Source organism: Pelodiscus sinensis, chromosome 18 (assembly GCF_049634645.1).
Source record: "Pelodiscus sinensis isolate JC-2024 chromosome 18, ASM4963464v1, whole genome shotgun sequence".
In the NCBI taxonomy this organism is placed as follows: Eukaryota; Metazoa; Chordata; order Testudines; family Trionychidae; genus Pelodiscus; species Pelodiscus sinensis.
Genome location: NC_134728.1, coordinates 22,779,596 through 22,799,085, shown reverse-complemented (window position 1 = coordinate 22,799,085; position 19,490 = coordinate 22,779,596). Strand labels below are relative to the sequence as shown.

The 19,490-nt window shown below is 45.4% G+C and overlaps 1 protein-coding gene across 2 annotated transcripts in view; it reads left to right on the top strand.

Annotated features, from left to right (window-relative positions):
• JPH2 (junctophilin 2) overlaps nucleotides 1–16,440 on the top strand; it is a 74,676-nt gene extending 58,236 nt beyond the window's left edge. Inside the window, exons 4-6 of one of the 2 annotated variants that reach the window (XM_014578147.3) lie at nucleotides 7,714–8,633; nucleotides 11,273–11,370; nucleotides 13,748–16,440. In XM_014578147.3, the coding sequence (XP_014433633.2) occupies nucleotides 7,714–8,633; nucleotides 11,273–11,353 (1,001 nt within the window). In that variant the 3' untranslated portion in view covers nucleotides 11,354–11,370; nucleotides 13,748–16,440. Of the gene's footprint in view, nucleotides 1–7,713; nucleotides 8,634–11,272; nucleotides 11,371–13,742 lie in introns of both variants that reach the window. The other variant, XM_006132225.4, reaches the window with a different exon arrangement.
• Nucleotides 16,441–19,490: the final 3,050 nt, after the last annotated feature.

Sequence of the window (19,490 nt, the reverse complement as noted above, 5' to 3'; positions counted from 1 at the left end):
ACTTTCCCGAACTACAGCCAACTGGAAAGGCATTCTTCTTGAGTTTTGTAAACCTGACTTTGTCAAGCAGTGGAGCAGTTCTAGTGGCCAACGCAGACAACTTTCAGTCCATACTCTGACATTTTTCTCCTGACTTGTTTTGTCATTGCTCTTCTGAGCGCCTGTATGTACAAAAAGGCTAGATGATTTGACTACGGTAGTGCAGGAAATCAGGAGTAAAGTTGAGAATACAACTCAAGTGTCCAGACTCCCAAACCCGTTCATTAACCTGTAGATGATGGTGCTTACTTCTCTTTTGATTTGAACATCTTAAGGATTACAATGATTTCTGGTATTAACATATGAAAACAGGACATATATTAGGAAAGCAGATCTGCTCCTCTCCATCACAGAGAAACATTCTGCAGGTTGAAGGAGAAAAATCCCCACCCATACTGTCCAAATTCCCTGCAGACTTCCATTGTCCCTTTTGTATGATAGTGGAGATACATCTCTGTGGGGGGACCTTCCTGGGTACCAAAGGATGGTCAATTCTACTGTAACTGGCTTTAAGATGAGACACACCAACATGCCTTGGCATGTATGTGAGCCAACATGTGACGCTTCAGTTAACAATAGCTCATCTGATCCCAGCATGAGACCATCAGCTGTCACTCATAGTTCCACAATTCGCCCAGCACACCAGCGTATTTATAGCATGCATGTAAGAGGAAATTGGAATTCCCAGTGTGAGGGGTTTTTAAAGTATATATTTAGATTTTTTTTTCATCTGTGGTGATTCCATGACGTAATTTGTGCAGCCTTTGCAAAATGTCCCCCTGGGGCTGAAACAGCCTGCCATTCTTTCTTCAAACCTCAAGTGCTTGAATCATCTCAATGCCTTTTGCATTCAGAATCTCATCAGATTAGGATTATTCCAGGAGTGGGTGGGTGAGATTCTGTGGTTTGCATTGCGCAGGGGGTCAGACTAGATGATCATAATGGTCCCTTCTGACCTTAGAGTCTATGAGTCTATGAGAGTATGTCTACACTAGCCCCCCTAGTTCGAACTAGGGTGGCTAATGTTGGCATTCGAACTTGCAAATGAAGCCCGGGATTTAAATACCCCAGGCTTCATTTGCATGTTCCCGGGCGGACGCCATTTTTAAATCCCCCTTAGTCCGAACTAACTGCCAGCGGCTACACGCGGCAGTTAAACGTTAATTCGAACTAAGTCCTTAGTTCGAATTAACTGTTACACCTCATTGCAGGAGGAGTAACAGTTAATCCGATCTAAGGACTTAGTTCGGATTAACTTCTGACTGCTGTGTGTAGCCACGGGCAGTCAGTTCGAACTAAGGGGATTTAAAAATGGCGCCCGCCCGGAAACATGCAAATGAAGCACGGGGTATTTAAATCCTGGGCTTCATTTGCAAGTTCGAATGCCTACATTAGCCACCCTAGTTTGAACTAGGGGGCTTGTGAATTGGGTTTTACTGAGAAAGTGGAGTACAGAAAAGCAAAATGATACAACAGTACCAGGAAAACACGCATCTCTAAACAAAACTGTAATGGCCTGAATTTTCATTTTCACTAAAATCCCTTCATACTGCTGTGCCAAAATAGGTGTAAATGTAGAGTGTACCTGACAATCTGGCCTACTCTCAATCAAATTCCAACCAAATGGATTACAAATGGAATTCCTTCATGCCAATCTTTCTTGTGTCAGGATGTTCCTCTCTCTTTTACTGAGCTTTATTTTAAGTACATGGCTTTTAAATAACAAAACAACCGCCAATTTCTCTGCAGACTTGAGTTTATGGAGACCAAATAAAGTCCATGAAATCATATCTACACAAAAGAGAAAATAAATGTTCTTTATTCCTTTTTGCGTGGTTCCAATCCCATGGCAGTAACTCCCATGGCTTCTCATCACATGACACATCAGTCATTTCTATTCACAGTGCGATCACCTCAGGATTCAGGCCACAACTAGTTGCACACATCTGGCAGCATGATGTTCATCCTGGGCACATCCTTCCCCCCGTGTTATAAGTGTGAAGTAGAGCTGGGTACCATTTTTTTCACACTCATATTTCAGGGCCAACTGAAATATTTCTTTCAGGCCAAAATTAATTTTTGGTTAGAGTTGAAACCATTTTTGTCCTGATAGTTTGGAACTGAAAAATCCATTATTGTCACAGCTCTTGTGAGAGGAGCCCTGGACAGACACAGCCAAGTTCCCAAGGGTATGTCTTCACTGCAGATTTAATTCGGGCAATTGGCACACAAGTCTCGGCGCTCCCAGTTTGCCTAATCTGGCTGCGAGCGCCTCCATAGCAAAGCTATATCATGTTATTGTGTCCTCACTGGTTCTGTATTTGCCAGTGGTTCTTCATGCTGAATTGCCCTAGGAGTCATTCCCAGTTCATAATTCAGTTGTGGGAGAACTGTCTGTCCCCTGATGGAATGGTGGGGAGGCATTGGAAGTCTGACTGATTTTGCTGGCATCTTCACTGTAAAACAGGCAGTTTCCAGCTTGAGTGAAGCTCCCAGGTTCTAACCCGCACCCTCAGCTAAGCCAGACGCCCCAGACTCAAAGCACCTCCAAACCCAGGGCAGAGGTTTTTCTGTGTGGATGGCTGGGGTATTGGGGTTAAACTCAGACGGAGGCCTCAGTAACTGTGCAGTGAAGCCATATCCCAAGAGGGTTGCCCCTCTTTTGTGGGTGCCCCTCAAGTAGCTGGAAGTACAAAGTGCTCGTATTTGCACCTGCAGTTCACTTAGGTGCAAAAATAGTGCCTACGTTGCCAGTGCAAATCACACCAGCCCTTTAGTAAGTGCAATATCACAGGTGTAAGAAAAGGGGGCAAAAGTCCTACAGGGAAAGGGCCTCGCTGAAACGTTGCACGCTCAGGGCAGAAGCCAGAGAGGGAGAGAGGTTGGGAGTGCCAGTATGTTTGTGAGATTGATTTTTCTTATGTGAATTATTCAGAGGGAGAAGATGGCACCAGCTGAGAGGTGAAGAAGCCAAGGCGGGCGGAGAGGTCGCTATTTTGAGGAGACTGAACAACTGGTGAAATGGCCTCTAAATAATCTAGTTGCAGACAGAAATAAATGGCCCTGAATGGATCTCTTTATGATTGACAAGAGCGTGCAGGCAGGGCAGGGTGGCTAAAATAAATGCCATGCTTCACCCCTACCTCCCATCCTTTGCAGGTCAGAGTTAGCAGCATACAGTTTGTAAAAGGAGTAAATTGCCAAAGCCCAGCTTCCGGGTCAGGCTCAAAACTTTAGTTAATGCTTGGGGGCGGGGAGAAAACGAGATTAATTGGCTAGACAGTCCACTGCAGGGAGACTCAAAAGACCCTCTCCCTAGGGAGCACATACTCTGCTACACACATTCTGTTCCCCAGAAGCTCTCGAGTTCAGCAGAAACACACAGGATCCTGTTTTCCAAGGCAGGAGCCAAAAGCATCATTCAGAGCAAATAATATTTTCATGTGTGTTGCCTCTGCCTGTTCCTGGATTGCGATGTAAGATTTGCTCCAAGTATTGTTCACCATTTGTATTTCCATAGCAACTCGCAGCGCCTATTGTGGATAGGAGCCCAGTGTGGTTGGTGCTGGATAACCACTGGACAAATTCATTGTTCAAAATGATTCACCAAGTAATTCCTGCCCGTGCTTCTTGCTCCACTGATCAGTCACTGGCAGCATGTTGCATTGACATTCAAAACGCACACTGGACACCTGGTGTATTTCTGTTTCCTGATCGGCAATGCAGAGCTCTCATCATGAGGTTTTCAGTCTGAATAGGCATGATTACAAATTCAAAATTTACTTTTCTCAATGATATATTTGAACAATCCCCTAAAATTCACCGTTTGTGCCAGCACACTTGTGTGCTGAAATACTGGCATACAGTGACCGCAAAAGGGATGTGAATTCAGAATTAACTGAGTATTTTACTCAGACGAATAGCCACAGACGTGTTTTACTGAAGCACCCACCTCTGATTTAAATCACGCTTGTTTGCTCTAGTGTCGGCAGGATTTTTTGGCAATCATACTAGCTGAAATAGACCCCAGCTTCTCCACCACCTCGCCAAAGGATTCTTAGCGGAGCTGCTGTCACAGGGAGTGTAATCATGGGGAATGGAAGGAAGCTATTTTGCAACCAGAGGGAATGAGACATGGTCTCCTGCATAGTGTACCAGGGCTCTAAACTCCTGTGTAATCTTGGACAAATCACTTCCTTTCCCCATGCCTCTGTTTTCTCCCCCACTCTTTGTCTGGTTTAGACTGCAAGTGCTTTGGGGCAAGGGCTGTTTCTTACCATGTGTATGCAGAGCACCTAGTGCAATGCAGCCCTGGTCTCAGGGCCTCTCAGCACCACTGTAATATCCATAACGATAACCACCCTCCTGTAGACCAGGGACCAAAGCACCATTCCTGCATTGTCACCTTTGCTTGCTGCCCGTTGGCAGCTGGCATAGGCCAATGACTCTATCCCATTCTGTTCAGATTCCTGCACTGCACCCGCCCCTGTGATATTTAAGCTCCTTCCAGCCGTGCATTAAGTGATGTGACCACATGTCTATTTGTTCTTTGTTTCCTCACCATTTCCCCATGGAGAGAGGCTTGTGCAGGGCAGGTTGTGTTGGCAGGGCTTTGCGGATTGTTTTCAAGAAGCCAAAATGTTCTAGTGTGCTTCCAAATGCAAGCAGGTGTGTTTGGTGGGGATTGGTCCTGCAGGCAGAGCTATCAAGAAGCAGAGATTTACTGATAGGCAAACAATCATCTAAGATGTGTTGACATCAGCAAGTCAAATGAGGTCAGAGTGAAACCTAAATCCCGGAGTCACCTTGTGGAATTGCAACGGGTCTTTGCTCTGTGGTTATAAACAGAATCTCCATGCCACAGGTCACCATGCTGGACATTGTTCAGGTCTGTGACTCTGCTTACAGCAGTTATGGGCATTAACCGGCCCATGGGCCAGTCGCAGTTCACCAGGGTTAGCCCCTAGTGGGCCACTGCCACAGCATTTATCTGCAGCTCTGCAGGTACAGGTGCTTGCAGTTCCCTCTGGCCGTGGATCAATGTCCCCATCCGCACCTCTTCCCGCAGCTCCCATTAGGTAGGAACGGCGGTCCGCAGACAACCGGAGGTGCAAGCGCCCATACTGGCAGAGGTGCAGATAAATAAAGTGGCAGTGGTGCTCTAGGAGCTAACCCTGATGAACTGCCTCCATCTTATTACCTACCCCTGGTTTACAGCCAGGCTACATATGCCCTTTTGTCTGAATGACTCCTTCGACTTTCCTCATGCAGGTGCAGGGGAGTCCAATCAAGGAATGATTTTTTTAAAAATATGTGCACCTATAGCTCCTTGTCCTGGTTTTCCCTTAGCTGCCTGTTTGAAGGGCAGTGTCAGCTACACGACTGTTTCCAGAGTGTGGTGATACCCTTCCGAAAACAGACTGTGATTTTAGGAGTTTGGATGCAGTGCAGAAAATCCAACCTGGCTCTTTTCACGTGAGATGGCTACAACGTCCTTTTTCCTCAGGCAAAGGGAAATCCACGCATGGAACCTATCTCTAGGGCAAGTGATGAGAACAAAGAACACGAGAGGGAGAGACATTCCCATTTGTATCAGAACAGGGGGGGGGGGAATGAAGGGATCTGGAGAAAAACAGGAAGGTGAGATTGAGGCTATGTGTCTACACTATGAGCGTGGGGTGTGATTCTCTTGCACATGTATTTGTACTCACCTTAGCTCTCAACCTGCTAGCGATGGCAGTCACGACATGTACAAAGTAGCCTGATACCAGTAGTGTATACTTGGGACAGTCAGGACTCTGGGGTCCTATTCCAGCCATTCACTGGAGTGACAGTGTGACCCTGGTACATCACCTTGTGTCTCTGGGCCTTAGCTTCTCCGTCTGTATAAGGGAGAGAATGGCAGCTACCTCACTGTGTTTCCATTGAGCTGCGATTGTGATACCTGATTGTTTGTAAAGAACATTTTGCGCCTGGGTTGAAAGGAGCTACAAAGGTATATGAGATCATTTTTATTTCCCTCTCCCCCACATCTTGGACTATCAGGGGGGTTTCTTAGTCCACAGATTTAGTAACAGAGAGGGAGAGAATTTTCTCTTGGATTTTTCAGCATATCCTTTAACCTGATCTGGGGTGTCACCGTCAGCAAATCTCCCAGTTGGCTAAGTCATTCACTTGGAGAAATGAAGCAGGACTGTTTAGCTGTTGGGAAATGCAAACAAAAGGCTTGTTTGTGAGGAATGTGAATGAAATACAGTAATATTCTCCAGGTGGGAAGAACCTCCTTTTCTTCCTGTAAATTCTGGGGGGGCGGTTTTCAGTGGAACCCTGTAAGTACCAGTTTCAAAGAGGAATGTGTTGAATTACCGACTGGTGCTCGTATCAGACTGGCCTTGCAGATACAGGATAACCCCCTAAAATCAGGGCTGTCCTTAAAAATACAGTGTCAGGGTGCACAGCCTTCCTGGATGAGTCACATCTAAGCTATTGACCTAGACAGTATCCAGTGGAACTAGACAGAAGTGGGCTTCAGTATATTTAAGGTAAAGCCTTAGGGTATGTCTACACTGCCACTCTAGTTCAAACTAGGGTGGCTAATGTAGGCATTCGAAGTTGCAAATGAAGCCCGGGATTAAAATATCCCGGGCTTCATTTGCATCTTGCCGGGCGCCGCCATTTTTAAATCCACGTTAGTGCAGACTCCGTGCCTGCGGCTACACGCGGCATAGAGTAGGTAGTTCGAATTAGGCTTTCTAATTCGAACTACCGGTACACCTCCGTGCTGCGTGTAGCCGCGGGCACGGAGTCCGCACTAATGGGGATTTAAAAATGGCGGCGCCTGGCAAGATGCGAATCAAGCCCGGGATATTTAAATCCCGGGCTTCATTTGCAACTTCGAATGCCTACATTAGCCACCCTAGTTCAAACTAGGGTGGCAGTGTAGACATACCCTTAGTTACTTGAACCAAGGCTGTATATAGAGGACATGACAGAAACAGCAAGGAGGCCTGCAGGACCCAGCCAGCACATACAGAGTGTGTTACCTTACCTTTACCTGAAGAGCTCCGTGTAGCTCAAAAGCTTGTCTCTTCCACCCGCTGAAGTTGGTTCTATACAAGATATTACCTCACCCACTTTCGACACTCTAATTTACCTTATCCTGGCAAAGTGACTATGTGGATGTTGCAGACTGTAAGCAGGTCCTGATTCTAACTGAAGGGAGCAATGATGGCCAATTCAAGGATCTTTCCCATCTGTAATGTCAGTGGTTCTGAAAACACGCTCTTCCTGAGCTTCAGATATTTAGTTTTGGAGGTGCAAATTTAGGTTCATGATGCATATTAGTAGCTAGAATCTAACTTCCTGTGCGTACCTACAAATCAGATCATTTGATGTGTAGTGAAATGCAGACACAAAAATGTAGATGCAGTTTTTTGCAGACGTGAACTTGCACCCTCAAATGAACTTGCACCCTCAAAAAAAAAAAGCAGTTGGGAGGTCACAGGGCATCAGAAAAGTAGGTCCCTTGTGTTCCCACATGATAGCAAGTATCTGAAGGGGTCTTTGAGCATGAGTTCACTCACACCCATTAGCTCATGAGAACATGGGGGCAGATGGAAGGTGAGCAGCTACTCTCTGAGGATGTTGAACATCTCTTCCTTTCTTCTCCTCCAGGCCCTGAGTACCAGAAGAGGAAGCTGCTCCAGGAAATCATTGAGAATGCTGAGAATATGGGGAACCTGGAAGAGGCTGCACCACCCACCAAAGTGCCACCACAGCCCACCCCTCCAGAAAGCCCTCAGCTCCACGAGAAAGACTCTGCCAACCCCCAGGAAAATCCAGCCCAAATGCCATCACCAAGTCCCGCTGGAACACCGCCGGTGGCAAAGCGGGCAAAGCAGAGTTCACAGAGGGATGGCTTCCTCAGCCCTGGCAGCTGGAATGGGGATACCAACCGAGACGGGAGCCACACAGGAAGTAGGCCCAACACGCCATCCAGTGCACTGTTGGCACCTGGGGAGAAAGCCAGCAGCAGACCTGCCTCGCAGAGCTCCATTCGCTTCAGCAACACCAGGACTTCGGCAGATCAGATGGAGATCAAGCCCCTTCAGAGGATTGTGCAAGAACCCGATGTCGAATTATACCAAGGCTATCACAGCTACGCAGTGAGGACCTCCCCAGTCACTCCCCCCTTGGACTTTGAGGAAGAATCATTCCCTGTCCCCAAATCACCTACTAAATCAGTCACCCCAGAACCAAGAACTGAGGTGAGGGCTGTTGAACACAAAGCAGAACTGCAGAAGAGGGGAGGCACACCCGTCACTCAGCATGAGCCAGTACCTGAAGAGAAACCAGTGCCCACAGCAGAATCTAAATCGGAGCAGCCCAAGCCAGAGCTCAAACATAAACAAGATCTGAAGCAACACCACAAGGCTGAGCACAAGGTGGCCGTGAAAGCAGAAGCTGCAACTGAAGCCAAGCCTGAGCAAAAGACTGAGATGAAGGCTGTGGCTAAACTCGAACCTACAGTGGTAGCTAAGAAGGAGACTCCCCCTGAAGCAGCAGCAGCACAGGAAGTAGATGAATTTGAAGAGGTGATGTTGCATGGTATCCTGACTGGGAATTTCTTGCATGTGGGGTCAAACTGGCCTTTGAAATTTTGTGTTCGCTTGGGGGTGGCAGCACACCTCTCACCAATTTTCATGTGCAAATGTGTGTTCAAAATTTGCACGTGCACATTAAAAGGCTGGGTCGAGAGTTCAGCTTCTAGTGAAACATTTTGCCAGTGTCTGGGTTAATTGAAGGCAATTTAAATGTAATATAACTAGATGCTCCAAGGTTTCTTCTAGCCTTAAAATCTAGGACGCTCTGAAAGGTCTCTGGTGTAGTTTTATCCTTCCTAATACAGGGTTTCCTGGTAGTGACAGGAGGCTCAGGAGATCGAGACTTGGCCTTTCACCTCCAGCTCACTGGTTTGTATCTAGAAGAGCTGGGCAATGAACCTCAAAAGGATCTGAAGCTTTACATGCCTAGAGTTTCAGAGGCATCTTTAAACCTTTATGGCCTAGAAATTAGGCTGGAACTCTCATAAGAAATGGCTTTCCCAGAGTCTACCGGGTTTAGATGGAGCCATAATATGATAAACACTGTGTTTCTCATCATATTTAAAGATAATTCTGCCTCCAAGCTCAGGAGGAATAGGTGCTTGGAATCTTTTGTTACAAACATTAATTGTTTTGACTGTCAGATGAGGTTTGGGTTTGACTTTCTGCCTCAACGTTTGGGTGCCTGTTAGAATGGGTTCTTACTTTATCCTCACTGGCTTACCTCTCACTGTCAGTAATCAAAAGCCCTAGTTGCTACCAAATGGGTCGGTGGCATGTATCAAGTGAACCAGTGGTCAAAATCATCAGCATCTGATGAAGTGGGTCCCAGCCCCCTAAAACTTATGCCCAAATAAATGTGTTAGTCTTTAAGGTGCCATAGGACCCCTCATTTTTTTTCAGAAACATTACTTGCTTTCGAAAATCTTGGTCTAATGACTTGCCTAATGTCACATGGGAATTCTGTGGTAGAGTAGGGAATTGAATGCAGGTTTTCTGTGCTCTAGGCTACCACCCTAACCACTGGAGTATCATTCTTCTCTGAGGCCAGGTCTACACTAGACCCGGCAGCTTGACTTAAGGTACGCAACTCCAGCTATGTAGAACACGTAGCGGGATTTGGGTTACCTTAAGCTGAGTTTGGCAGCATCCCTACAGCGGGAGGCCAATGGGAGGAAATGCTCCCAGCGGCTTTCCTTTAGTCCTCGCAAGAGCAGGAGTACTGGCCATCAGTGGGGTCACCCTCTGAGTTCGATTTAGTGAGTCTTAACTAGACTTGCTAAATCAAACTCCGGAAGATCAATTGCAGCAGCATTGATCTTCCGTGGAGTGAAGACAAGGCCTTATACTAGCACAAGTCCCTGTCCTGATACTGGGATCTGAATGTCCCCTGAAGTTTCTGTTTGTGTTTGGATGCCAGGTTTAAGTTTGCCCACTTAGAGAGGAAAGCGCTGGCCAACAGCTCAGGACCCCAACTCCTGGGGACAGTTTAATCTGGGATTTTGGTTTGAGCTCATGGCTTGACAAAGGCTTCATTGCTTGATGGCAGAATTCTGTTTGAAAGCTCTTCTTATCCATTGTGAGGCAGCCCCAGTGACAAACAGGTCAGGGTGACTGATCGTTACGGCCTCAGGTTACTGTCTAAAACTGTCCCCCTGAGAAGGCATCCAGTTACTACTGTTCATCCTGAAATTAATACGCATTCAGTTTGATGGTTTTGTTCGCAGCATATTTCTGCTGCTCCGGTTACAGGTAATGGATTTCCCTTCCCCGATCGCTGTAACACTCACTGCTGCCGCAGTCTAGCTGTGCACATAGAAGGGATCAGAAGGGATCCACAACTTCAAGTTTTTGTGATGCAATGTAATTATTTAGAGGCCTCCAATTTTCCTTTGGATCCCATGATCATTTGTAAGAGATTCTCTCCCCCCTCCTCCCAAGGAACTTTCACAGCAAGTCCTGCCTCTGGATGGAAAAGAAATGGTCATACAGAAAATTACTGTCTAACATTGTATTTAAAATGTTCCTTTGTTTCTCTCGATGACTGAAACCATTTTCACACATCCGATGTGGGTATATAAAATAAGCCTGTGCTTCATCTATCTCTTCACCTATGAGGAAATTAAAATGGTTTTCTCCCAGACCCATGGCAGTGTTAGAACATCAGATAATACAATAAAACAACGATGGGAAAATCAATATCACAAGGAAATGGCTTTTCGTTTCTTCACAGGCTGTTTTCTTGTCTAGTCCCAAATTAGGACACTCTGACAAAAATAAAACAACTTTTTCTTCTTAAAAACAGCAACATTGCAAACATAGACAATTTGTGATAAAGGTGGTAGAATTTTGAATTGTATTAGTTGTTGGGACAAGAGCAGAGAGCCTGCCGTGGTCTTTTCAGCCTGGTGAGACAGGAAAGAAAATTTAATCAGAGGATCAAGAGTGGGAACTGCGAGGTACTCAGTATTTTTGAAAATCAGGCCAATTAATTGTCTACACTTAAGAACCCGTTTTTGAAAGAAATTGGTTAAAATCCTTTTTAAATTAGGCAGTAGCTCAGGGAACTGTATCTGTGTCCTCCTTTGAATCATGGTGGATAATACTCTGCTTTGTTTTTTTCCCTTTAGGGACCTAACACAATCATGATCTGCATGGTCATCTTATTGAATATTGGTCTGGCCATCTTATTTGTACATTTTCTGACATGATGCACCCCTCAGACAAGGTAAGATTGCTAAATACATGGAAATGAAACAGTGACATGCATTGATTGGGAGAAAATTTCCAACGCCTGCTTTGAATAATTCCTTAAAGAAAGACTCCGCCTTTTTTCTTTTTTAAATTCCTTCTGGGCCAATAATTCACAACAAATAATTCATTCAACAAAGATCACCTCTTTTTGTGTTGTCAGTTCTCAAACAGATAGGGATTCTCAAATGCATTCATGATCAAAACTATTACCGTAAATTAGCGCATATATCCCACGGGTTATATGTGTTTTTACAAACCCTGCGCCCCACCCCCGTGGGGTATACTCGTCCACAGGGTATACAAAACTTTTTTTACTCACCCGGGGAGTGAGTGCAGCTGCGCGGGAACCAGGAGGTAAGTGCTCCCCCGCCCGGAGGTTGGGCCTTGCTGCGGCTGCACAGGAACCAGGGGGTGAGTGTGGCTCCTCTCCTGCAAGCAGGCTAAGTCCCCCAACCTTCCGGCCTCAGAATTCCCCCCCCCCCCCCCCCGGCACAGTGTGAAATACAAGGTAAAACCAAGTCTTGTATACCCCACGGGCTATACAAGTGCGCGGGGTATACAAGACTTTTTTTACTCAATCGGGGAAAACTGCGGGTTATACTCGTGCGCGGGTTATATTCGCTAAATTTTACTGTAGTTGATGAATTCTTGGTCATTTGCTTTTTTCATGGGAAGGACTTTGTTTTCCAACATTCAAATTTTAACTGCTTTGATTGAATGTAAGTCGCATGATAAACTTTTACCCTTCACCCCCCACTCAAGGTAAATGAGCATGACTTACAGATAGGCTGGCTGACGGGTAGGGGGCGGGGGGATGAGGCAAAGGGACCAGTTGCCCCAAGGCCTTGCAATTGAAAGGGAGCGGCTGGGAGCCCAAGGCCCTTTAAATTGCTGCTGGTGCACCACACCATGTGCTCATGCACCTCAGAGGTTTTGGGGAGGGGAGAGTGCGCCACACTCTGGGCAGCGTGGAGGGATGGCTGTCCCCAGCCCCACCGCTTCTGCTTAAGGCCCCACCCATTCCAGCATTCTGGAAGAGGAGAGCCAGGCCCTTCCCCCACCTTGCTCAGGGCTCGCACAGGCTGTCGGCTCCCCTGTTTACAGAGTAAGATTTCCAGGTATAGTAAAGTTAGCCTGGTTCAGATTAGGATTAAACTACAGTTCAGGGATGGTCTGGACACTGAATGGGGATGAAGGTTTAGTTTATGCATGGTGGCACCTTGTACACAGTCCACATGAGGCTGCAACCCCAAACAGTAAATTTATCATAAGTTCACACAAGTTTTTTACTATCTTGGGCTGCAAACAAGCAAGACAGCTACTGAATCTGCACCTTAACCTTAGTCCTAACTTGGCCTCAAGCCTGAACCTAGTGCTCACAGGCCTTTTTTCAGCCCACGTCCACTCAAAACGTGAATCAAGCTCCCTTTCTGGATGCATCTACACTGCAGTGTTTTTCCAGGAAAATGGCCATTTTTCCGGAAAAATAATACTTGCATCCACGTTGCCAATGAGTCAAAAGACAGACAGTCAAAAGAACAGAGGAGTTCTTCCAACGGCAGTAAACCTCATTCTATGAGGAAGAAGCCTTTTTCCCAAAAAAGCTTTTTCAGAAAAAGGCATGTGTGGAGGCAGAAAGGGCAGTTCTTTTGAAAGAAGAGACCTCTAGGAAATAACACAGGTGCCCTGGTAGCCACTCCATCCAGACTAATCACAACTTAAATGTGAGATAGCGCCCACATTGATTGGACACACTATTTTGAAAAAGCATATCACTTTTTCATTGCACTTTTCCTGTGTGGACGCTCTCTTTCGAAATAAGCTTTTCTGGAAGTTCTCTTCCAGAAAAGCTTCTTCCAAAAGAAGCTTGCATTCGAGACATAGCCTCTGTTGGGGCAACTAGTAGATAAAACAGCTCAGCTAAACCCTGCTTTATGTGGCTTAATGTATTAATCATTATTTCAAGTGTGTGAATGAAACCAGTGGGGGAAATACATTAATTGTCTTTGCTGCCTTTCGCAGTAGGACAAAAAGCAGCTCTTAGTGGCCCCATTGGATAAAAGACTCTTCTTGAGGCTTTGGTTGACTTGAAAGAGATGGTTTTGAAAGTGGCCAGTTCAAGTTTATTCCAGGTCTGCCCACAGACAATTTGCAGAATGTGAAGCTTGTGTTTAAGCCTCAAGGACCAGATCCCAGCATCCTCCCTTATAAAGGATCCAGGGAGAAAGGGAGATGCCATCTTAGCACACTCCCTCTGACCAGAAGCTCCTTGCGTTCTCATACCACACACCTAGGAATGGTTGTACATATTGCTCCTCACTGACTCTTCCATTGATCTTTGCTCAGGACAGATGTTGCCACTGCTGTAAACCATGGACCTTGGCAGGGATTAAATGCTTGGACATACAGAAACATCAACCAGGAGGACGTTAGAACCTAACGTTGCACAGGAAACATGAACCTTCAAAGAAAGTTTTCTGAGTATCTGGCTAGCTTCACTGCTCCCAGTCGGTGGGTGACTCTCCAGTCAGACAAGAAGCCTGGATTTTTGTAAACTTTTCTTGTTCTTTCCTTTGTAGGAACTAGCCATTGCCTTAACGTGTCCTCACCAAAGTCCCTGATCATGCCAGGGAAGAGGGATTTATCTGTAGTTGTAGAAGTGTGTACACTTAAGTGCCCTCTGTTCTCTGATGCCCTTGACCGACTCAATGTCAAAAATTTTCCCAGAAAATGTCAATAAAAGCAAGGAGACAATGCAATGCACGGGGTAAGCAGGAGCACACATCACACCCTCCCAGAGCTGGAATTGTTTAACCACTCCACCAAACCCAGGAGTATTATCAGTCTTAGCAAAAGCCTTAGGCTACTTCCCCTGCTGCTCCACAAAAGGAGTTAAATGACTTACGAACAAGGCATAGCCTTGAGGGACCCCATAGTTGGAAGTCAGTGAATCTAATATCACCTACCATGAAGAAACCAACATAATTTCCTCTCCTCTCTTCCATAATAATTTCCTGCTGAGGGGCAACTGAAATTGAGCTGAGTGTAAAGCAAGCAAGCAGCCTCACACCAGACAGCTGGGTCATACATGCGGCTGCTGAAGAACCAGTAGGCAGGTTGCATGGTGTTGTACATGCTTAACAGGCTAATTAGAGGCTGTTTACTTGAGTGGGCAAATATTAGCAGGTGGAAACCAGGTCTGCTTAAAAACTACACAGCACCTCTTACACCAGATCAGGCTGCTGAGAGTTGTTCATGTCACCAATATTACATAAGATTCTTTTGCAGCAAATTACTCCACAGCTGTAACTTGAGACGAAATATTTTGCCTTAATTCCTTTAAAAAAAAAACCCCTGTTAAAATGCTGCTGCTGTAAGTTGCTATTAAACTAGGCAATTGGCTTCCAAATACAGAAACACCATCACTACATATCGCCAGTGTCTGCTGTCTCTCATCCTTGGGCTACAGCCATGGCCTTCCGACCCTCTTGTTCCAACCAACGGGAATGGATTTTTCAAACAAGCATATTGTGGAACCATTAAAAGAGAGAAAGGAAACAACACAAGGAATCCAGACAGGCTCTGATATATTTGGGCCTCAGATTTTAAAAGAGACAGTACCACACAGGCCTTAACCAGCAATCAAATAAAGAGGCGATAATTCTAGGCATCATTCTGGTATTTGAGACTGAAAGGCCTTAACATTATGCAATAATACTTAAAAAGAACTAAAACTGAGAGTCCTACTATGCTTTTGTAATGAGATGCTTCCTACATGGTATGTTCTGACCTTTAGCAATACAAGGATATAAAGATGGCACAGATGAAGTTACAGCTTAGTGTGAGACTGAGTGCTTGGACAGTTTTTTCTCTTTAAAATCAGTATGTATTTTGTATAAATTTCTAAGGTACCTAAGTAATGTATTTACAGTTGATCATGCACCTCATGTACCCTGAGGTCCCACAGCACGGTTGGGAGAAAATAGGAAAGGAAAATGAGAAATGGGAAAGGAAATAGGAAAGGAAGGAAGAAAACTGATTGTTGAAGGAGGAGGGAGCGAAACAGAGTTCCAGATGCCAATCTGCAAGGATTTCAAATACAATGGAGCAAATGTGTATGGATTGATACATCTTGGAAACACTGGGGTAAAATCTTCACTCTGCTTAGGTATAATTTATCGGTTGTTGGAGATAAAATTAAGATAAACATAAGTGATGATAATTTTGTTCTTTTTTTCCTCCAACCATGTTTATTTTGTGACTTTATTTAGCTCAGGAATGTTGCTACAGTAGCAAATACATGGTATTAACTGTGGGAGGGAAAATTAATTTGATCCCTTTCTGGAAACCATGTGGCTGTTCCAGCCCTGAGAAAGCAGGGAAGTATCTTTTAGGAACTTTCACAGAGCACAAGGTACTAACAATTCATCTTTTTATTTCTCTCTCTCTTCTTTTTCTAAATATAAATGTAAACACCAGGCTCAGTTGCTTGAAATGTTATGACCCATTTGCTGGTACTTAGTTGCCAGCTGTACAGTTTCAATATGCCTGTTGCTTTTTTTAACCACATATATGATTGAGAGATCTAAGAGATTGTTATTTATATTTAAGCACAAAACCGGATCTTTTAAAAAAATGCGGAGGCAATTTCTCTCCCACTTTTGTATGCATGTGATGTGCACTCAGTAGTATGCTTTCTTCCCAGTAATGCTCTCAGAAAAGTAGACGAGTAGATAGATTTGCTTTCATAAACAAAAGCCCTACGAGGCATATTTAAATATATATATAGTCTCTTAGGGCTTTGGGGATTTTTTAGATACAGAATAACAAATTTCCCTCAAACTGCATGCCTGCAAAAATGACCAGGAAATTTTGATTAACTTTTCAGGTCTTACAAAGATAGAGAACGGTTTCATTCTTCACAGAGAATGCCTTCTTCACAGGCTTTGAAAGATGTGTACTATGCTCAGTATAATATTGGCCAGAATGTTAAGTCCGTTCTGCTGGATTACGTGCAATAATAAACAGTTATTTGCTCACCTTATTTAGTGTGTATTTGTAAAGTTAAAAACCATAGAGGGTGCATGTAGGATGTGGTAACATGGCATCCTTACCTTTGAAAGGAATACTTAGGATTGCATGACCCAGAATTTGACTTATAGCACCTGACTTTGTTCCCTTACATCTGTATGTAAAATTCATGGTTCTTTTGAGGAATGCTTTTATACACATCAGGTCTGGCTTTTTCAAAATCTGACGCTAGCAGCCCTGCTCCCATTTAGAAACCTACAATAACAAAACAGTGCATTAGAGCCCTGCGCGGATACAAAATTGGTATCTGCATCTGCAAAAATGAACCATGGATATCTGCATCCCTGTCTGTGGATGTGGATACCTGCAGGTATAAAGCAGATATTCTCAGAGTTGCAGGGCTCTATGCATGCTGCCTACTGCTCCTGAGTGACCTTACAACACTGCAACAAATTGGCGCACCCAATTATGGGAGAGACCCTACAACAACAAAGCAGGGCACGCTGCCTACTGTTCACAACCGATGCTACAATACTGTAACGAATCAGAATACATTTTTTTCAGCACTCGGAGGAGATTCTTCAGTAAATTACAAGCTAGTGTGTGCGGATCTTTGCTCAGAAGCAACTTACAGTCGCCAGTTTATGAGCGATAAAGGGATAATTCTAACTATGGAGCTGATTTTAATTTCAAGGAAGAATGTATGAAATAGCGGGCACCTTGAGTGCAGCCAAGAAAGGCAATGTCATTTAAGGGGCTGGGGTGGATGGTGTGGGAGCATTATAGAGGCTGCCTACTCTGTGCATTGGTCAGCGCATGCCCTTGGAAGCATTTGTCACAGGCTCTGGAATTCTTGCTGCCTTCTCAGCTGGAAGGGTTGCTTCAGCCTAATGCAGGTTGTTGGTTTAAGGCGTGGGGGGAGGGTGGCCTGGGAGGAATAAAAGAGACTCTCACCCCCATCTGAAAACTGTGAGACGATCCACATGCTACTGCAAAGAAAGATTCCAAAGCTAATACCCCGCAGAGATTCCATCCCCAAAATACCAGCTCCAGGATAGAATAGAGGGGTTGTAAAATAACTCCCAGGCAGAAAGTGATCCTGCCAACCTCAGGCTGCAGTTGTCTTCCTATACCTTTATATTTGGGGCTTGAGAACCCTCTGCTGGAAAAGTGATGGCATTACAGACTGAAGTGCAATTTAGACACACGGGCAATGGATATACATGGTGTGAACAGGGCATTGTTGCTCTATAAAGATTGGACCTCCCTGGTCCAGCATCCTCGGGACCTGACCAGTCCCAGACAATGGAGTTTTCTGGACCAGGGAAAGTCGGGGTGGAGGGAGGGGAGACACCAGCCTCCCCTCTGGGCTCCTCTCCCCAGCCTTCCAGCCCCACAAGATTTTGAACGGCAATCAGGCAGCAGCTCCCATCATTCTCAGAAGGGAGAGGGGGACCTGGACACTTTTGGAAACTTGGCCATCAGCTCCTGTGCCAACTCAAGGTGACAGATGGTTGTGCGGCCTTTTCACAGATAGCAGCCCTGTGGGGTGGCTGGTAACTGGTGCCTTTGCAGACTCTGGTGTTTCACCTCTCTCAGATGATTTCATTACACCTCCTGCTGTCTTTTCTGGATTCCTTACAAGTCCTGTCTATATACATAATGCACAAGGGGAGAACAAGTCATTTGCTGTCTAGATCTTTGCCAGTTGCTGCTAGTCTTGTGTTCCATGCACAGAGACATATTCACGTGCACATGCATATGTTTTGACTTCAGCAACAAATAAAGTGGTCACCATTGAAAAATCAACCTTTGCCCACAATGTGAGCTGTGATGTAGCGCAGTGTTCTCCTACATTTTGAGTGAGAAAGCATGAGCTAGAATAAGCATAGATCCAGTAAACCAACTTTACAGTGGTGAGCATGGAACATTCGCTCGTGGATGCAAATCTGTCCTATACATTGAACATAAGAACATAAGAGTATAAGAACAGCCAGACTGGGTCAGACCAAAGGTCCATCTAGCCCAGCATCCTGTCTGCTGACAGTGGCCAACACCAAATGCCCCAGAGGGAGGGAACACAACTGGTAATCCTCACGTGATCCCTCCCTTGTCACCCATTTCCAGACAAACAGAGGCTAGGGACACCATTCCTACCCATCCTAGCACTGAGACACACAGCACAATGGATGTACAGACACACACAATTGTACAAATATGTCCTGCACACACGCGTGCACACACACTACACTCAGAATTAGAGGAATGTAGGGCTGAGCCTGGAAGGGATCTCAAGAGGTCCCCTAGTCCTGCCCCCATGCTGAGGTGGAATAAAGTAGCCTTAGACCATCCCTGACAGGTGTTTGTCTAGCCTGTTTCTAAATCCCACCCAACTACCCAGTGGCAGGGATTCCACAGCCTCCTTAGTTAACCTGTTCCAGTGCAGAACTGTACTTGGAGTTTTTCCTAACATCCAATCATAACATCCTAACATCTCTTATGCTTATTTGTAGGGCCAGAGTTGTGGAAGAGGTGAGGCCCCCTCCTCCTTTGGTGTAGGTGCAGTTGGGGGCCCACATTTCTATACCTGCAACAACACTGAAGGAACAAATATGGGCACTTACTCTTTCCACTCAGATGAATGTGCTTTGTTACATGGAAAGGCTGCTCTATCACCGCGTGGCTAGCCCAGCGGGACTATGAATTTAGCCCATTGTACTGATGCCCAAGGCTTGCCTATAGGCTTATAAATTAAGTCTAAATACAGTATGGTGCGGGCGCGCTGGTTGTTGCCCGCAATTCATTTTGCAGGCAGAAGAAGAGGGGTATGAATTCTTCGAGCCCCCATGAGGGAGGTAATCCAAGCATCAGGCCTTCTGAAAAATCACCTCATAAAACCACAAACAGGACAACCCACGGATGAATGTTCAGGGTGTGGCTGGATGGTGACAGTGGAGACTGACCTTCCATCCATGTCTCTGAAAGGGGGACCTCTCTTCCTCCCATGCACACAGTGGCTCCTTACAGCTCCAGCCTGGGAGGGCAGAGCTTGGGGGAAATTTG